We start from the raw sequence: 16,561 nt of genomic DNA, 5'->3' as shown, positions 1-16,561 counted from the left end.
AAATTTCTTGAATGACATACACTGTTTACGCTCATGGTGTTGGGGATACAGCTGGAGGGAAAGGTACATTCACTGGCATGGAGACAACTGAGAACTTAGCATGGTCAAGAATATATGTGGGCTTCAGGAAGCTGTGTGAGTAAGCTAAACCTATTACATATGCAACTCAGTTTAGGGCTGTGGATATAGAACTAAGGGGCCATGAGCAGATTAAAGTATTTCCTGGGAACTGTCATTTCTCTGGCCAGGCTTTTCTTGTATACCCTCGTAATGTAGTCATTGGCTCTAAACTAGTTTAAGGTCCTGGGCTGAAATGGACAGAGAGGGAAAGGAGAGGAAAAGGGAGTCTGTTTTTAAGCAGCATTTAACTACCCTCTTGCCTTCTGAGAAATGACATGAAGATCTGAGAAAGTAATACAAACAGGGCTTGCAAAGTGAAAGCAGTTTAAATATAGGTCTGCGTTCAAACAGCTTTTCCTTTCTCTTTGCCTAGTCCCTTCCCCCATCCCTAACATGCTGCAGGTATTTCTGTTTGTCAACCTCACTCAACTTGATCTAGCATCTTCTGCCCTTACCTGGTGATTGTTTCAGAGTCACTACATCCTATTGCACAGTGAATGCAGGGCAGCCCTTTTCTCTGCAGTGGCAAAGTACTTGAGCATAAAGCAATGTTTATTAGCTGCCTGATGGCAAAAGTGAAAGAAAGAGGATGAGGACATATAAGAACAAAGGGCAGAGTCAAGCTGGACAACACAGCTGTGCAGGCAGGGGATTTCCAACTCAGCCATCAGTATATAAGCTGGATGCAAGGTCCTTTCACTCAATCTCGTCTGTCCTTGCGATCGAAAGGATGGCTCCCAATGCTTCCAGCATCTTAGTAAGTTCTAATTTAATAATGGATAAGGGGGAAGGGAAAGTATTTCTTACAGTTGGGGAGATATCTCTGGAATAGATAGTGTTCTGGCAGAAAAAAGGGCTCTGAAAGTTGGTTGGCTGGGAAGCTGATGGGAAGAAGACAAAACGGGCCTAAGTCGCTGCAGAATGGGAAGGAGGGCTCTCTGAAGACAAGCTTCAGTTCTCTTGTGAATTGACTGCTGTTCAGGGTAAATGGTAGGAAGTCAGGCTGAACTTACTGCTCAATGTTGTTGAGCTTTAGAATTATGGAAGTATTTCCAGGGTTTTAAAGCTAAGATTCTTGGTTCTTCCAAGGTTTGTTTAAATAATTTATGATCTAAGATAATCTCCTAAACTTTTAAGGGTTAACACAGACGGCCTGGTGTGGTGGTCTAGTGGCTAAATCCTTACCTTGCACATACCCAGGATCCCATTTGGGTGCTGGTTCTAATCCCGGTGGCCCTGCTTCCCATTCAGTCTCTGCTTGTGGCTTGGGAAGGCAGTCGAGGACAGCCCACAGCCTTGAGACCCTGCACCCATTTGGGAGACCCAGAAGAGGCTCCTGGCTGCTGGCTTCAGATCAGCTCAGCTCCAGCCACTGCGGCTGCTTGGGGAGTATATCAACGATGGAAACTCTTCCTCTCTGTATCTCCTCCTCTCTGTGCATCTGACTTTCCAATAAAAATAAAATAAATCTTAAAAAAAAGAGTTAGCACAGAGATGAAATTCACTTTCAGGATTATTGAAGTAAAGTTAATGAAGTAAGATAGAGATACAGGCTATATCTTCTGTCTTTTCCTAAATCAGATGTAATTTAGGGAAAGGATCATATTCTACAACAGGTAGATATAAAAAGGAAGTATAGGAACTATGGATTAACAATAACACTGAGCATTGTGGCACTAATATGTAAGCTGTTATGAACAATGGAGCATTAAAAAAGAAACTAACAGTACAGAAATGGTATGTTGTTATCTGGATTTTCTTGTAAGATAGTCATGGAGGGTGTTGTATGGCCAGAAATCTTAACTATCCTATGGAGTTGCACAGTCTTGAAAATTCTTGGTAGGTTGTTTTTAGAATATTATATAAAACTTTTGAAACCTTGTGGTTGAATTTACTTTTTGAAATTTGACAAGTATTATCTGGACAGGAGAGGTAATTAAAGTGGTAAATCATGAATATGTCGTGAGCTAGACAAAATTTATGGTAACAAGGTAATGAGACTAATATTCTTGCTTGCGCTACAACTTTGGAATTTTGGAAGAAAAATTACAAAAAAGGAAAGGATGTGAATTGCTCGAGATAAGCCAAAATACGAGAAAGACTGTGGAAGGGTAAGAACAATTGATCTGGGAAAGCCAGGGGTACAACAGTAAATCAGAAAGGTCATCAGAAAAAAAAAATGAAAAGATAAAAGTATTTTGGTGCAGACGTGCTTGAAATCCATGTATCGGAGAATCATGAGTGACAGGCCTTTCAGACAACTGACTCTTTCTCTCTCTATGGCTTTCATTGCCCAGGTGAGCGTCAATTATAACCAAGAATTAATGACTTTTGAGGCCAAGAAATATGACAGAGTGAGGAAGATCAACGAGCATGTCCGTGCTAAGACCAAAGTTTGTGTGCCGGACCAAGTTCTTCTTCTGGGCTCCAAGACTCTAGAGCCCCAGAGGAGGCTGTCATCTTACGGCATCGACAAGGAGACCACCATCCACCTGACCCTGAGAGTGGTGAAGCCCAGTGACGATGAAGAGCTTCCCTTGGCCCTGGTGGATTCACGAGATCAGGGGCAGAAGTACCAGCTGCAGGTGCGAAGGTCCAACTCTGTGGTCCAGGTGAAGGAAATGATCAAGAACCTGACTGGGGTGACTCCTGAGTCCCAGAATGTGACTTGCAATGGAAAGAAGCTGGAAGCTGGGAAGACCATGGCAGATTATCAAATTAAAAAGGGCTCTGTATTCTTTATGACAACTTCTTGCATTGGAGGGTGACCACTTGGGATGAAGTGGTACCAGAAATAACAGATTTTTTTTTCCTTAGCCATATATTCTGAAGACTTCCCAAAATGAAAGAGAATGAAATAGAGTAAGATTTGGGGTTAGGTGGGTAGGATAAAGCGTAATTTCCAACCCTGGAACTCTTCGGTCTGACATAGCTGACAGTGTCTGGATCATTTCTAATGTATTACTGAGGATAGGAAATGCATTTTTAACACAACCTAGAAAGAATATTCAAAAGTTAGCTTGAAATTTTGATCCATTCTGATTTATAGAAAAATGCCAATTTCTTTCCCTTTGTAACCAGATAGCAAATTTTAGGTTGGGTTTCATGTTCTATTCATTTCTGTGTTTCTATATTAAACCCATGGCTTCATCCATAATGTCACCCAAATTGAATTTTTCTATATAGAGAATCACATTATGAAATGAATTAATTACTGATACTAATCTGATTAATAAACTATTCAGAAATTCAATTAAACAACTGTCTTTTGCCTTTTTCCCCTCTTATAAGCTGTTGGTATAAAACGAAATCTGGGATCATGTCCCCTCTTACCCTCTGTGTCACACATTTAGCTCCAACTGTTCTTTCGCTGAATGGTGGTGGCCATGGAAAGGTATCTTTCATAGGGACCTAGAGATCTGATGTCTCTAATGAGCCCCTTGTGGGTGGGTGTTCCTCCCAAAGGAATGGACTTCCTGAAAGGTGGTTGCTGTTGCCCAGTCTGAGGATAAGGAAGCTGTCCCTCAAGTCATGTTGCCTTTCCTGATGAGCTTAGAGAAAAGTCGGAGGGCCGTTTCTCTCTGCTTAAACCAGTAAACATGGGATTGTCCCTCAAGAATCCAAACATAATCTGGTGCGAGGAAGTCATCTCCTCCAACAATCTTGGACTCCCTGAAGACAAATTTTGTATTCCTATTAAGTAAATAATCAAACAGTACGAGGGCTGAGTGGACAGACCAGCCAATGGGCGTTTCTTTCCTTGTGCCCTGTACAATTCTTCCAGGCTCCCAACTCCTCTCACTGTCGGGTGCGCCCTCTCCCCAGGCTCCCCAGGAGCCTCCTCGCGGCCCCCTTCACCTCCTTATTCCTGAGTGTGTAGATAAGTGGATTAAGGGCGGGCGTGACCACCGTGTAGAAGAGAGAAACGAACTTGCCCCGCCCCTGGTTGTAGCTGTGCGTGGGCTGCAGGTAGGTGTAGATGGCGGAACCATAAAACAGGCAGACGGCGGTCAGGTGGGAGCCACAGGTGCCCACCGCCTTCCTTCGGCCTCCTCCGGAGCGCATAGCCCACACAGCGCGGCCCACCGCCCCATACGAGGCCAGGATGACGGTGGACGGCACCAGCAGGATGACCACGCGCGCGGCAAACATCTGGCGCTCCACGTTTTCTCGGGCGCCTCCGCAGGCCAGCTGGAGCAGCGCGGGCAGCTCGCAGATGAAGTGATCCAGCCGGTGGGGCGCACAGAGCGGCCGGGCAGCCAGGAGAGCCGTCTGCGCGGCAGAGTTGGTGAGGCCTCCCAGCCACGAGGCGCCTGCCAGCGCACTGCAGAGGCGCGGGGAAGCCAGTGCGGGGTATCGTAACGGGTGGCACACGGCGGCCGCGCGGTCCAGCGCCATCACGGCCAGGAGGACGCATTCTGTTGAACCCAGAGCCAGCGAGGCGTACAGCTGGGCCATGCAGCCGCCGCGCGGCAGCCAGAGCGGTGGACCTTGCAAGTTGACCAGCAGCGGCGGCACCACGCTTGTCGTGAAGCCTGCGTCCACTAGGGCCAGGTGACAGAGGAAGTAGTACATGGGCGTATGCAGGCGCGGGTCGCGCACGGCCAGCAGCACCAGCGCCGAATTGCCCGCCAGAGTCAGGAGATAGCAGAGGAGGATGAGGACGAAGAGGATCTGCTGCAGCGAGGGCCAGTCGGAGAAACCCAGCAGGAGAAAGTGCTGTTCTGTGCTATGGTTGCCCTAAAGGAGGGAAACTGCCAGAATGTTTGCAAAGTGACTGAGAACAGCAGAATGTGAGAAGACACTGGGGGGCGATGGAGGGGCGTGGCTAGAAACAGTGCATTGTTAATTTATCCACTGTGGTCTCACTGACAGATTTGAAGACTTAATTTGATAAGTCACCTGTTAGCGTTCTTTGGTACTGGAACACTTCAAAAACTTTCTGCGAAATGGAATTTATAAATGGGATTTCTCTTGGTGCAAAAATGCTTGAAATCTGTGCATTTTTTTTTTCGCCCTATGCATTTACCACGGGCTTTTGGAAGATACCTTCAGATGTATAAGCTCCTATGAGGGAGACAAAACTTTCATTTTTATGTAGGATCGACCCGAGGCACAGGGAAAAGTTACTTGAGCTGTCAGTGACCCTATAGGAGAACTCTGGCCTGATTTCCCAATCCATGCTCCTTCAACCGGCTCCCTGGTTCTGTTTGTACTTCTTAGGAGCCAAAGAAAAGCTCCAATAGCTCTCTCCAGGACAGCACTTGAGCTATCTTTGAAGACTAACTTCCCTCTAAGCTTCTTCCCCTCTTTGAAAATCTACAGTGCTTAAACATCAGGGCGATCCCCAAAGGCTGGCTGACCCGTCTTGGTAGATCCGCTTATAGCCTCCTTTCTTTCAGATACTCTGCTTTGATCAGCCCAGCTGCTTAATTAGTGACTGGCTCAGAAAAGTCCCGGGACAGACAAAGCCAATCAAGTCTCCTGAGTGATTTCAACCTTGTAAACAAAAGCAAAACTTGACCTATGCCCAGCAAATGCCTGTCTACAGGAAGCTAGGACTTAAGCTCAGTCAGAAGCAGCCAATGAACAAAGTTACATAACTAGCTAAGCAAGGTTACTTTCTAACCGGCCAAACATTGAACTCCTAAACCATTTCTAGTTTGTAGCTGCCTGCAACGTGAATTGCTGTTTCCTCCAATAAACTTTAAACTGAGCTGGTAACTCTGACCTTCAAATAAAAATAACTAAATCTTGACAAAAACTTTAAGTAGTTATTGTGCCTCAGTTTATTCAGAAATTTAAAAAAAAAATCTTACTTGAAAGGCAGAAAGGCAGAGCTGGAGAGACAGAGACACACAGAGATACTCCATCTGTTGGCTTATTCCCCAAATACCTGCAACAGCTGAAGCCAGGCACCTGGATCTCTGTTTGGGTCTTCCACATAAATGTCAGAGACTCCAGTACTGGAACCATTACTGCTTTCTTCCAGGTGTACTCTAGCAGGAAGCTGGAGTCAGGAACAGAGCTGGGACAGTCATTCACCAGCGTCTGCCCCTTTTAAAAAACACATTCATCGTACTGCTGCCGATTGACTGCTGCTCTGATGTGATCAGAGGCTGATTCGCATGTGCATGTGCTTGGCGATGTAGGGTCCAATGCAATGATTGTGGTCAGCAAGTGCATGCAAATGCATGCTTAAAGACTTAGCTGTGTGACGGAGTAAACACTCTCTGGTAAACCAGAAATCAGAAATAGTTCTACCTAGCACAGCTGTCAATTGATATGGATAAATCAATTCACGTCCCTTTGCCTCATTTTGGTTTTCGTGTTTAAGTCAAAAGCTTGGGACTAGATGATCTATGTTTCCTCTGGCTTCAATAGCAAATATTTCTCAAGGAAATGAGAGGGAATGAAGGGGACACCATGCTTCATGGTCTTTTTGATCCTTGAATGGTGTTGAACAAATATCCTAATGCTTCAGAAGCCATGCTGATGGGTGTGATATGTAAGTTTCATAGAAGAGTTTCTACTGCATGTTTTCTGACTGGTACTATTATGTGGATACCTTATCTGAAATATTGTTCATTGTTTTGGATTTGTAAATTAGAATCCCTACGTTTTTAGTCCTTAGGGAGAGAAAAGCCCTTTTGTGCAATAAATATTTTGTCTATATGCTTCTCTAAGTTGGTTCTCATTGGGAAGAACAAATCTTACCATGTGATTCCGAATCAGTGTGGGGGAGAGAGACCTCCTGGTTTTGTGTCTGCTCTGGGGCTTGCCGGCCAGTTTGGACATACTGCCGAGCTTGTGTGTACACCAGTTTTCTCACAAGAAGACAGAAGTAGGTGAAGAGGGCTAAATACACAGCACTTCCTGGCACACAGTAAGTGCTCAGTGAGTGCTACCTATTTCCCTCTTTTCCCAAAACAGAAAACACTTCTATTTAAAAGAATTTCTCCTCTGTTTGGTGTCAGAACTGGTGTAAACATTCATATTCCTTTTCATATATCAGCTCTGATCTTTACTCACCTCAAAATTAGACAACAATCTTATTTCATGAAGCAGGACAGGAGTTTAATTTGAATTCAGTAATTTGTCTTGGGTCACATTGTAAATGCTTAACGGGAGTTTTACTCTAATCTGATCAAGCTCAAGGTCCTTGCCCCACCCTCCCGTTTTATAAACAAGGCTGTGTTGCACCAGACATGTCTAAAGTCTGACTTGTAGTTAGAAAACAGTTTATCTATTTGAAAAATACCATGGGCAAAGAAAGTGAAAGGAAGTCAATTTCTAGATAATTTGAAATTACATTGGACATGAGTAATAAAAAGGTGAACTTTATGTTTATAATCCAGTGATTGCTTGAGAAGCTCAGTTATAAAATGTCAGATTCTTCAGTGACAATGAACAGCAGGTCAGCTAGGCAAGCCCTAAACCATCCCTCTAAACCAAGGCAATAGGCATGCACTGATAAACTGCACATATAAAACACACTGAACATATGAACAAGTCCCCAACATACAGCTCAGGCACATGTGTGCACCTGCACAATCACCCCATCATATTCTCACTTACCCAGAGTGTATATCCTTTGTAAATATTTTATCTTCTATATTTGCAAACCTTACTTGAGATTCTAGAATGTGCTCCTCAGTTATAAAACCAGTTTTTCATTGACAACACTAGGAACAAACTCACCTTCATGTCTGATATTAATAGTTAGACCTTAGATATCCAGGTGATCAGTTGGCTCCTTGCTCCTGCTCTGGATTTCCTAGGTTTGAGATGGCAGAAGGGAGAGATTATTAGAAGACTCAGTTGCGTGATTCTACTGATTCCTGAAATTGGTGAAATGGGTGCATTACATCAGAGTCAGGGGTCCCAGAAGAAGTGAGGTGGTAGGTACCATCTTACTCTCAGTAGAATGCTTGCGCAAGGAGGTGTTTTAAGTTTCGGAAACACTGGGATCTAGGCCTAAGCAGAGACATCTGTGGCCGGAAGGTTTTGTGATGTTCAGAGTCAAGGCAAGGACTTGAGCCTTGGAGGCAGCAAAACAATACCTTCCTCGCACTTGGAGAGAAGGAAGGGCTATGTTGATGAGTCCTCTTGCTGGAGTGGAGACTGGGGAATTGTCTTCTTCTGCTATTTAGAGGACAGACTGGAGCTCTGGGGAATCCATGTCCCACTCCCATAATTAGAACCTTGTATGGATGTGTCCAGAGAGGAGTCCCCCAAGGGGGAGTGTGGAGTGTGAAGTGTCGTGTGTGTCCCTGAGGTGTGTGGAGGGTGGCCACAGGATAGGCCCTCTCATCCACATTTCCACTGGAATTTCATTCTTTGGTTGAACAACTTTAAATTGGCCATTTGACCTCAGTGAGTCTCAGGATGATTACCTGCAAATTTGCAAGAAAATATTTGTTTTGGCGGAGGTGCAGATTTGCTGTTGTCATTCTTTTTTTTTTTTTTTTAAAGATTTATTTTTATTATTTTTTATTGGAAAGGCGGATATACAGAGAGGAGAGACAGAGAGGAAGATCTTCCATCCGATGATTCACTCCCCAAGTGAGCCGCAACAGGCCGATACTATGCTGATCCGAAGCCAGGAGCCTCTTCCGGGTCTCCCACGTGGGTGCAGGGTCCCAAAGCTTTGGGCCGTCCTCGACTGCTTTCCCGGGCCACAGGCAGGGAGCTGGAAGGGAAGCGGGGCTGCCGGGATTAGAACAGGCGCCCATATGGGATCCCGGGCGTGCAAGGCGAGGACTTAACCACTTGCGCCACCGCGCCGGGCCCCTGTTGTCATTCTTGAAAGCAGTTCCGAATGACGTCATTCGCTTTTGCTGACCATCCCTTTTTTGTATCATCTCTCTCTTCATCCCTTTTATTTCTTCTAATTCTTTGAAGATCCTTTAATAAATATATTTTAAAATTTATTTCAAAGGCCGAGCTACAGAGAGGGGAAAGACCCAGACAAGAAAAGAGAGAGATCTTCCGTCTGCTGATTCTCTTCCCAAATGGCTGCAACAGCCAGAGGTGAGACAGGCAGAAGCCAGGAGCCCTAAACTCCTTCTTAGTCTCCGAGGTGGAGGTAGAGGCCGTGTGCTTGGGCCATCTTCTTGCTTTCCCAAGTGCATTAGCAGGAAGCTGGATAAGAAGTGGAGACAAGAACTGAGACATAAACAGCCAAGACATGAAGTGGTTCCCATAGGGATTCTGATGTTGCAGGCATTATTTAAAGGCTCTTGCTCGGGACTCACGACCAAGTCCTGTCATATACTTTGGTGAATTTGGTATCCTGTAGACTGTATCCACGCTATCTCTAGTCATTTCCTTCCAGTCAGAGGTCTGGAGATGTGTTGCTGTTCTTCATTTCCTCTGTGCTTTCACTTTCTTATCTAGCTTGGCACAACCATTACAGTCAGTCCTGTGCACACTCTCTGCTTCATTTTATTACACTCACTTGGCTAAATTGCTCTTACTTAAACTCAACTATAATCCTGGTTGTTTTGTATATTTGTTGAACTGATAGACTGGAGAAAGATCCAGCACCATGCCGAGAGGCTTCATTTTACCTTCATGACTACTAAACCCCACAAGGCAGGGTCTGCAAGCACTGTATTAGGCTGCCCTCGTCCATATCTATTCTCTCTCTCTCTTTAAAGATTTATTTATTTTTATTACAAAGTCAGATATACAGAGAGGAGGAGAGACAGAGAGGAAAATCTTCCATCCAATAATTCACTCCCTAAGTGAGCACAATGGCCGGTGCTGTGCCGATCCTAAGCCAGGGGCCAGGAACCTCCTGGGGTCTCCTACACAGGTACAGGGTCCCAAGACTTTGCATTGCATGTAACACAGCAGAGGTATGGATAGAATACAGCAAGAGAATAGTATACGGTAGGTTTCACTGACTACATAAAAGGTGGGATAAGCAGAATCCAGTTGGCCTGGCTAACATGGGAATTGAAAGCTGAGTACTGACTGTGGCAAAGCAGAGATCATTTACAATATTTGTTAAAAACAATTTCAATGGTAAAGCCTTATGGAGTCAATTCAAAAGAGATTGAAAGCAGAAAAATGTCATGCTGGGGTCATGCCTTGGCTAAGTGGAAATGGATGGAATGCAGCAGACCAATGGCTTGTCCTCAGACACACACAATTAGCACAGTGCTAGCAGTATTGCAACAAAAGTTAGTGTATGAACGCAGATGTAAGTAGGAGGGCAGATGGGTTGATGAGAGCTTATAGAAATTCTCCCATAATTTCTTTAAGCCTCTTTTTTTTTTTCAGTGAAATAAGGAATAAAATCATGGGACCAGCACTGTGGCATTGTACACTAAAATCTGCCACCTGTGGTGCCAGCAGCCCATATGGGTGCTGGTTCGTGTGTTGGCTACTGATTCCTGTCCAGCTCCCTGTTTTTAGCCTGGGAAATCAGTGGAGGGTGGCCCAATTTTTTTGAACCCTTGAAACTACCTGGGGAACAAATAAAGCTCATGCTCAGCTTCAGCCACTGCAGCCATGAAGGAGTAAACCAGAAGATGGAAGACCTCTCTCTCTGTCTCTCCTTTCTCTATAAAATCTGCCTTTCAAATAAAAATAAATAAGTGTTTTTAAAAAGATGAGTACATTTATTAGCTAGAAAACAGAATACTATTTGATAGAGGAAAACTACAAATTTGAGGAAAGACCAGAAAGTTTGTCTAGATATGTAAAAGACTGGACAAAAGAGTGGACGATGGCCCAGTGCAGTGGCTTAGCAGCTAAAGTCCTCACCTTGAAAGCATAAGGATCCCATATGGGTGCCGGTTCTAATCCCGGCAGCTCTGCTTCCCATCCAGCTCCCTGCTTGTGGCCTGGGAAAGCAGTCGAGGATGGCCCAAAGCTTTGGGACCCTGCACCTGTGTGGGAGACCTGGAGGAAGTTCCTGGCTCCTGCTTAGGATTGGCACAGTATTGGCCATTGCTGTCACTTGGGGAGTGAACCATTGGATGAAAGATCTTCCTCTCTCTCTCTTCTCCTCTCTCTCTATATCTGACTTTGCAATAAAAATAAATCTTTAAAAAATATACACAAGTACGCACAGAAGCTTTGTTTGTTTGCACACAGGCTGGAAATACTTATGCTTCTCTGGGCAGGTAAACAAATAGGCAATTTGTGGTGTATCCATACAGTGCCAAATCTCCCAGAGATTAAAATAAGTCAACTGTTGCATACACCATAACATGGTGACTCTCAAAATAATTATGTGGAATGAAAGAAATCAGACCAACAAGAGTATATAAATTATGGTTCCATTTATGTGAAACTCTGGAAGAAGAAAATGATAAGGATGGAAAGTAGATCACGGGTTGTTTGGGAATGAGAAATGCAGGGAGGGATGGAAGGAGGGGAGCCCAGTGGGGCATGAGAGGTCTTCCAGGAGACGCTTACTCACTGCCTGGTTATGTTGATGCCCTCTAGGGCAGGTATGCTTATCAGGCTGTACAACGAACATGTACACTTTGTTCCATGGCAATTTGTTTCCACAGAACTGTGAGAAAAGTTTTGCTTACGTGACATGAAAAGCACAGGTATTCCTATCACTGAAATATGAGAGAAATTTTCCTCCTGAGACTTTTATGACGTTGCTTCTTGCCACCTTCCTTAGTGTAAGCCAGTGGCACAATGCCAGAGCAGTCCTTAACAGAAACAGTTCTGTGGATAACGGGGAGGTAAGTGGACTAAGTAGGAAGTGGAAAATATAGAATGCCTTCTAAACTGACAGGTCTCTGTCGCTTTGCTGTAGCTTCGGGGATAAGATTTTACAATTTTTTTTGTTAGAGAAAAATTTGGGCCCAAAGTGGTAGCCTCGTGGCTAAAATCACCTTGCACAAGCTGGGATCGTATATGGTCACTGGTTCATGTCCCAGCAACCCATTTCCTACCCAGCTCTCTGCTTGTGGCCAAGGAAAGTAGTAGAAGATGGCCCAAAGCCTTCTGCACCCTCGTGGGAGATCTGAAAGAGGCTCCTGGCTTTGGATTGGCTCAGCTCCAGCCATTGTGGACACTTGGGGAGTGAATCAGTGGATGGAAGATCTTCCTCTTTGTCTCTCCTTCTCTCTGTATATCTGACTTTCCAATAAAAATAAATAAACACATCTTTAAAAAAGAAGATTTATTTTACTGATTTGGAAAAGGAAGGGATGGAGGGAAGGAGAAACAGAGAGAGAGAGAGAGAGAGAGAAGGAGAGAGAGAAAGGTCACTTATCCTCAAATGACCACAATGGCCAGGCCCAAACCAGGCCAAAGCCAGGAGCCAGGTTTGCCACTTGGATGCTGAGGCCCAAACAGCTGTGCCATCGTCTGCTGCATTTACACGTGCATTAAAAGGAACTGTATCAGAAGTAGAGCAGCTGGGACCCAAACCAGTGCCCGTAATCTATGCTGGCATTGCAGCAGGCAGCTTAACCCACACTATGGGCCCCCCAGTAGTTTAGATTCTTAGAGGAAAAACCCTTTAGCCCTTCCTGAATAGTGTTCTTCTATAATGAAGTTTTGAGAATTGAAAAGCAATGGCTTTGAGATTTTGCTTATTAATAAAATTAGCACAGGGAAAGCCATTATGCCCCTTTGGGAGGTGGGATGGGGGAGTAGCCACTTACATCTCTTCACTGTAGTGTTTTGCATGTTTTCTTTCTTCACATCATTCTCTGAAGGGGCTGTGGGGATGAATGTTTTTTTCTCTCCGACCAGAAGCAAGCACTCTCCACAAAATCACCATGGTGCTTGCACGGTGTCTATGATAACACCCAGTGGAGAACTGCGCATAGAGTAGCCTCAATGGATGCTAGTGTAATTAAAAATACAATATTGGAAGCAATTAAAACTGTGGATTCGAGGTCTGGGATGAACCCTCCAAGCTGCTCTCATGTATCTGTTGTTCAGGTCACTCACTGACTCTGCATGCCATTGCTTTTTGTTCTTTAGCATCCGGATCCCTTGGGTTTTGTGTGTGCTGGGAGACAGTTTCCTATAACAGCGTCCTGTGGAATCTCATCTTCTACCTCCCTTCCCCCTTTTTTCGTCTCTAACACTACTGACATTTCCTTCAGAAAAAGCATTCAATGTGAGCTGGGTGTTATTTTCTCTGCTGACCTTACCCACCAATAAAAACATTTCTTGATTCATTAGTTTGTGCTAGACGCTAAGTTTGGTGATATGCAAATCTGAATCCTGTGAAAAACTCAAAAGAAATGGAATGTACTTGTTACTCCAATAGCGTGGATAAGGACATGGAAGCTCAGAGCCTACAGCATTCTCTTGTGGGGGAATTAGAACTTGAAGTCTGTCTGATACCAGGAATCTCACTTACTATGTCCCGCTTTCCATAACAACTCACCTTTCTGGGTGCATCTTTGGCCCCTCCTGACTTCTGCAGGTATCTTTCCCCTGGCAGTACAGTCAGCTAGGGTACAACCACCTGGGCTGAACAGTAGCACTGCCTAGGAAACAGCATCATCTAGATAGCACAGCTGTCAGATGAGTTCAAGTCCATTACTGTGGGTGAACACTCTGACTGTGGCAGGCTGGTGGGAAATGATAGTTTGTAACTTTCCCCTTTAACTGACCATTTGCCCTGCTTGCCAAAATTATTTCTCCAGCCTGAGTTTCTGGTTTCTTGCAACAGACAGCAGAACAGCATGTGTGTGCTGTTGAGTCCTGAGTAGGGCGTTTGGCTCCAGGAAGCCTTCAGGGTCAATTCCTCCTCCTGGTCAGCCCGGGCTTCCTCTCCCTCTGACCCTTGGTGACTTGGGTCCAACCGGGAAACTTTCCCAACAGCCAGCCAATAGCGCTCCCTTGTCAAAAATCTGAAGGTTTCATTTTCTGGAGAGTTCTCTTCAGGGCAGCCTTGACATCAGCGTTCCGCAAGCTGTAGATGATAGGGTTGAGGATGGGAGTGACCACGGCATAGAAGAGGGACAGCAGAGGGTCAGTGGTGGGGTCATAGCTGGCCTTCGGGCGGATGTAGATAAAGATGGCTGTGCCATAGAAGAGGGAAACGACGAGCAGGTGGGAGGAGCAGGTGGAGAAGGCCTTGCGACGCCCTGCGGAGGATGGGATCCGGAAGATGGTGGCCAGGATACGCCCGTAGGAGCTCAGGATGAGTCCGAAGGGGCAGAGGATGATGAGGGCGGCCGCCAGGATGATCTGCAACTCATTGAGCGACGTGTCCCCGCACACCAGCTGCAGGACCGGCTGGATCTCGCAGAAGAAGTGAGGGACGGCATTGGGACCGCAGAAGGGCAAGGAGAAGATGAAGGAAGTGTGGCCCAGCCCCACCATGGCCCCGCAGGCCCAAGCGGAGCCCGCCAGCCGCAGACACACGCGGCGGCTCAGCAGCACCGGGTAGCGGAGCGGATCGCAGATGGCGGCGTAGCGATCGTAGGCCATGGCCGCCAGCAAGCAGCACTCGGTGGCCCCGAAGAAGAGGAAGAAGAACATCTGCAGGGCGCAGCCGGAGCGAGGGATGCGGCGCCGGCCCGTGAGGAGATGGTGGAGCAGCAGGGGCACCGTGACCGACGTGTAGCAGATCTCCAGCGCCGACAGGACCCGCAGGAAGAAGTACATGGGCGACTGCAGGGCGGCGTCGGCAGACACCAGCGCCACGATGAGCAGGTTGCCGGTCACCGTGAGCAGGTAGACGGCCAGAAAGAGCGAGAAGAGTGCGCCCTGCAGCCCGGGCAGGCGCGAGAAGCCCACGAGGACGAACTCGGTCACTGTAGATGAGTTGGTCCCCATCCTGGACCTGAGATCGGAGCCTGAGACCAGCGAGGTCCAAGCCACCCGGGGGGAACCCGGCCAAGGTGCCAAGGTGCCCCGAGGGAGGGCTTGTCCCCCAGCCTCACCGGATCGCCGGTGCCAAGGTGCCCCGAGGGAGGGCTTGTCCCCCAGCCTCACCGGATCGCCCCTGCCTGTCCACAGAACACCCCAAGCTCCTGTCCCCTCTGCGGCTCAGTTTTTCCCCTCTTTGTTTTTGGTGGTCCTTGTTGGACTCTTGCTTCGGATCTATCCAGCTCTCGCCACCATCTTACCACCGGAGAAGGGAGAAGAAAAGTGTCCCAGTGATGCTCTCCTTTAAACAACTCGGTTTCGTTAGAACAACGAGGAGCGCTCTAGTTTTAGGAAACATTTGGAAGGGAGGTGACAAGAGCGGCCTCTCAGACCACATCTTCTTGCCTCATAACAGAGTCAAACCCCAAACCACACACACATACACAGATCTACACACTGGCTAATGCATTACATTTCTGAACTCAAGCACAGAAAACATTATTCTGAGGTGCCCGGTTTATCTAAGTTTACAAAGATATCAATGACTGTAAATCCATACAAGCATCTAGCAATAATCAGGAAAGTCAAAGTACTTTGAAACACACACACCCGAAGACGCATTTCGGTGGATAAACTCCGTCTCAAAGCAGAAGCGAAGGAAAACGTGTAACAGAAACGCGAGCCTCCTTGTACGGCTGCCGGAACCGTGGTCCAGGCCACCTTGGGTGTCTTTTCCAGCAGCTTGTGTCTGAAGAGCTTCCTTCTCTTAGAGAAGTCAGCAGTGGCTCACCTGCCTTGGAGCACCTGCCTGTTGGCGCCTTCCTCTCCCCGTGGCTCCCGCCGGGGAGGAAGGGAGAGAGGTACCCTGTCTGATATCTCTTCCAGGTCTCTGAAGACCACAGACCCCCAGCGTGTTCGTCTCTCCAATGGGGAGAACCCTTCACCTCAACAATTAACCTGCTATTTTGGAGATTGTTTACTCCATCACAAAAAGCATCAGAGGACCTTCAGGAGTAGTTTGGAGAAAATGTCTGGGCTCACTGGTTTCCTTTAGCTCACAATGCAGCAGGTGCAATGCTTTGATTTGTCCTTTCTTGTGATGCTCTTGTTTCCATTGTCGTAGCTATCCCAGTACATCTGTTAGAGATAATATCTTTAACATTATTATCTGTTAAAGATAATAATGTAATTTTGCCTATCTTATGATATTTACATAATTAAGTAATTAATTTCCTTGGTAACTATTCATAAGTAATTACATATTTTAATTATTCTTAATAGAACAAAGTTTAGAAATGAAAATTAAATGTAGTTTGGAACTCAATAAATTTAAAAATATTGTTTTCTTCTAAAAAAATTTAGTTTTTCTTACTTTGAATTTTAATTTATTATACAAGACCCTTTTTAAAATCCCCATCGTTTGAATTTATTATTTGATTTGCTTCTTCTGTGTTCTAACACATTTTATTGGCTATAATAAAGCCAGTATTTCCAGATAAGGCTGTCAAGACATGTAGCAACCATTACCACAAAAAACTTCCAACCCAACCTGTTTAAACAACAAACCCACTTATTGGTTCATAAATCGAGACGCTGTAGGTTTATTTATACCAAACCTTCTATGAAA

General features: G+C 45.7%; 3 protein-coding genes across 3 annotated transcripts; 1 reads left to right on the top strand and 2 right to left on the bottom strand.

The window, feature by feature from the left end:
* The first annotated feature begins 2,399 nt into the window (after positions 1–2,399).
* UBD (ubiquitin D) lies at positions 2,400–2,888 on the top strand. The gene has a single exon (XM_040979946.1). It carries the CDS (start codon positions 2,400–2,402, stop codon positions 2,886–2,888), a length of 489 nt encoding a protein of 162 aa, XP_040835880.1.
* A 1,030-nt stretch (positions 2,889–3,918) lies between these two features.
* Positions 3,919–7,827, bottom strand: LOC121156339 (putative olfactory receptor 2I1). Its single transcript, XM_040979964.1, has 2 exons — positions 7,822–7,827; positions 3,919–4,860 (listed from the first exon to the last, which is right to left on the bottom strand). Exons 1-2 carry the CDS (start codon positions 7,825–7,827, stop codon positions 3,919–3,921), a joined length of 948 nt encoding a protein of 315 aa, XP_040835898.1.
* Positions 7,828–13,962: 6,135 nt separating this feature from the next.
* Positions 13,963–14,901, bottom strand: LOC121156338 (olfactory receptor 10C1). The gene has a single exon (XM_040979963.1). It carries the CDS (start codon positions 14,899–14,901, stop codon positions 13,963–13,965), a length of 939 nt encoding a protein of 312 aa, XP_040835897.1.
* Between the last annotated feature and the right edge of the window lie 1,660 nt (positions 14,902–16,561).

The sequence above is a fragment of the Ochotona curzoniae genome, unplaced genomic scaffold (assembly GCF_017591425.1).
Source record: "Ochotona curzoniae isolate NIBS_2020 unplaced genomic scaffold, NIBS_Ocur_1.0 contig_3350, whole genome shotgun sequence".
Taxonomy (NCBI): domain Eukaryota; kingdom Metazoa; phylum Chordata; class Mammalia; order Lagomorpha; family Ochotonidae; genus Ochotona; species Ochotona curzoniae.
Note: the sequence above shows the minus strand (reverse complement) of the source record. Positions and strands in the feature narration are given on the sequence as shown.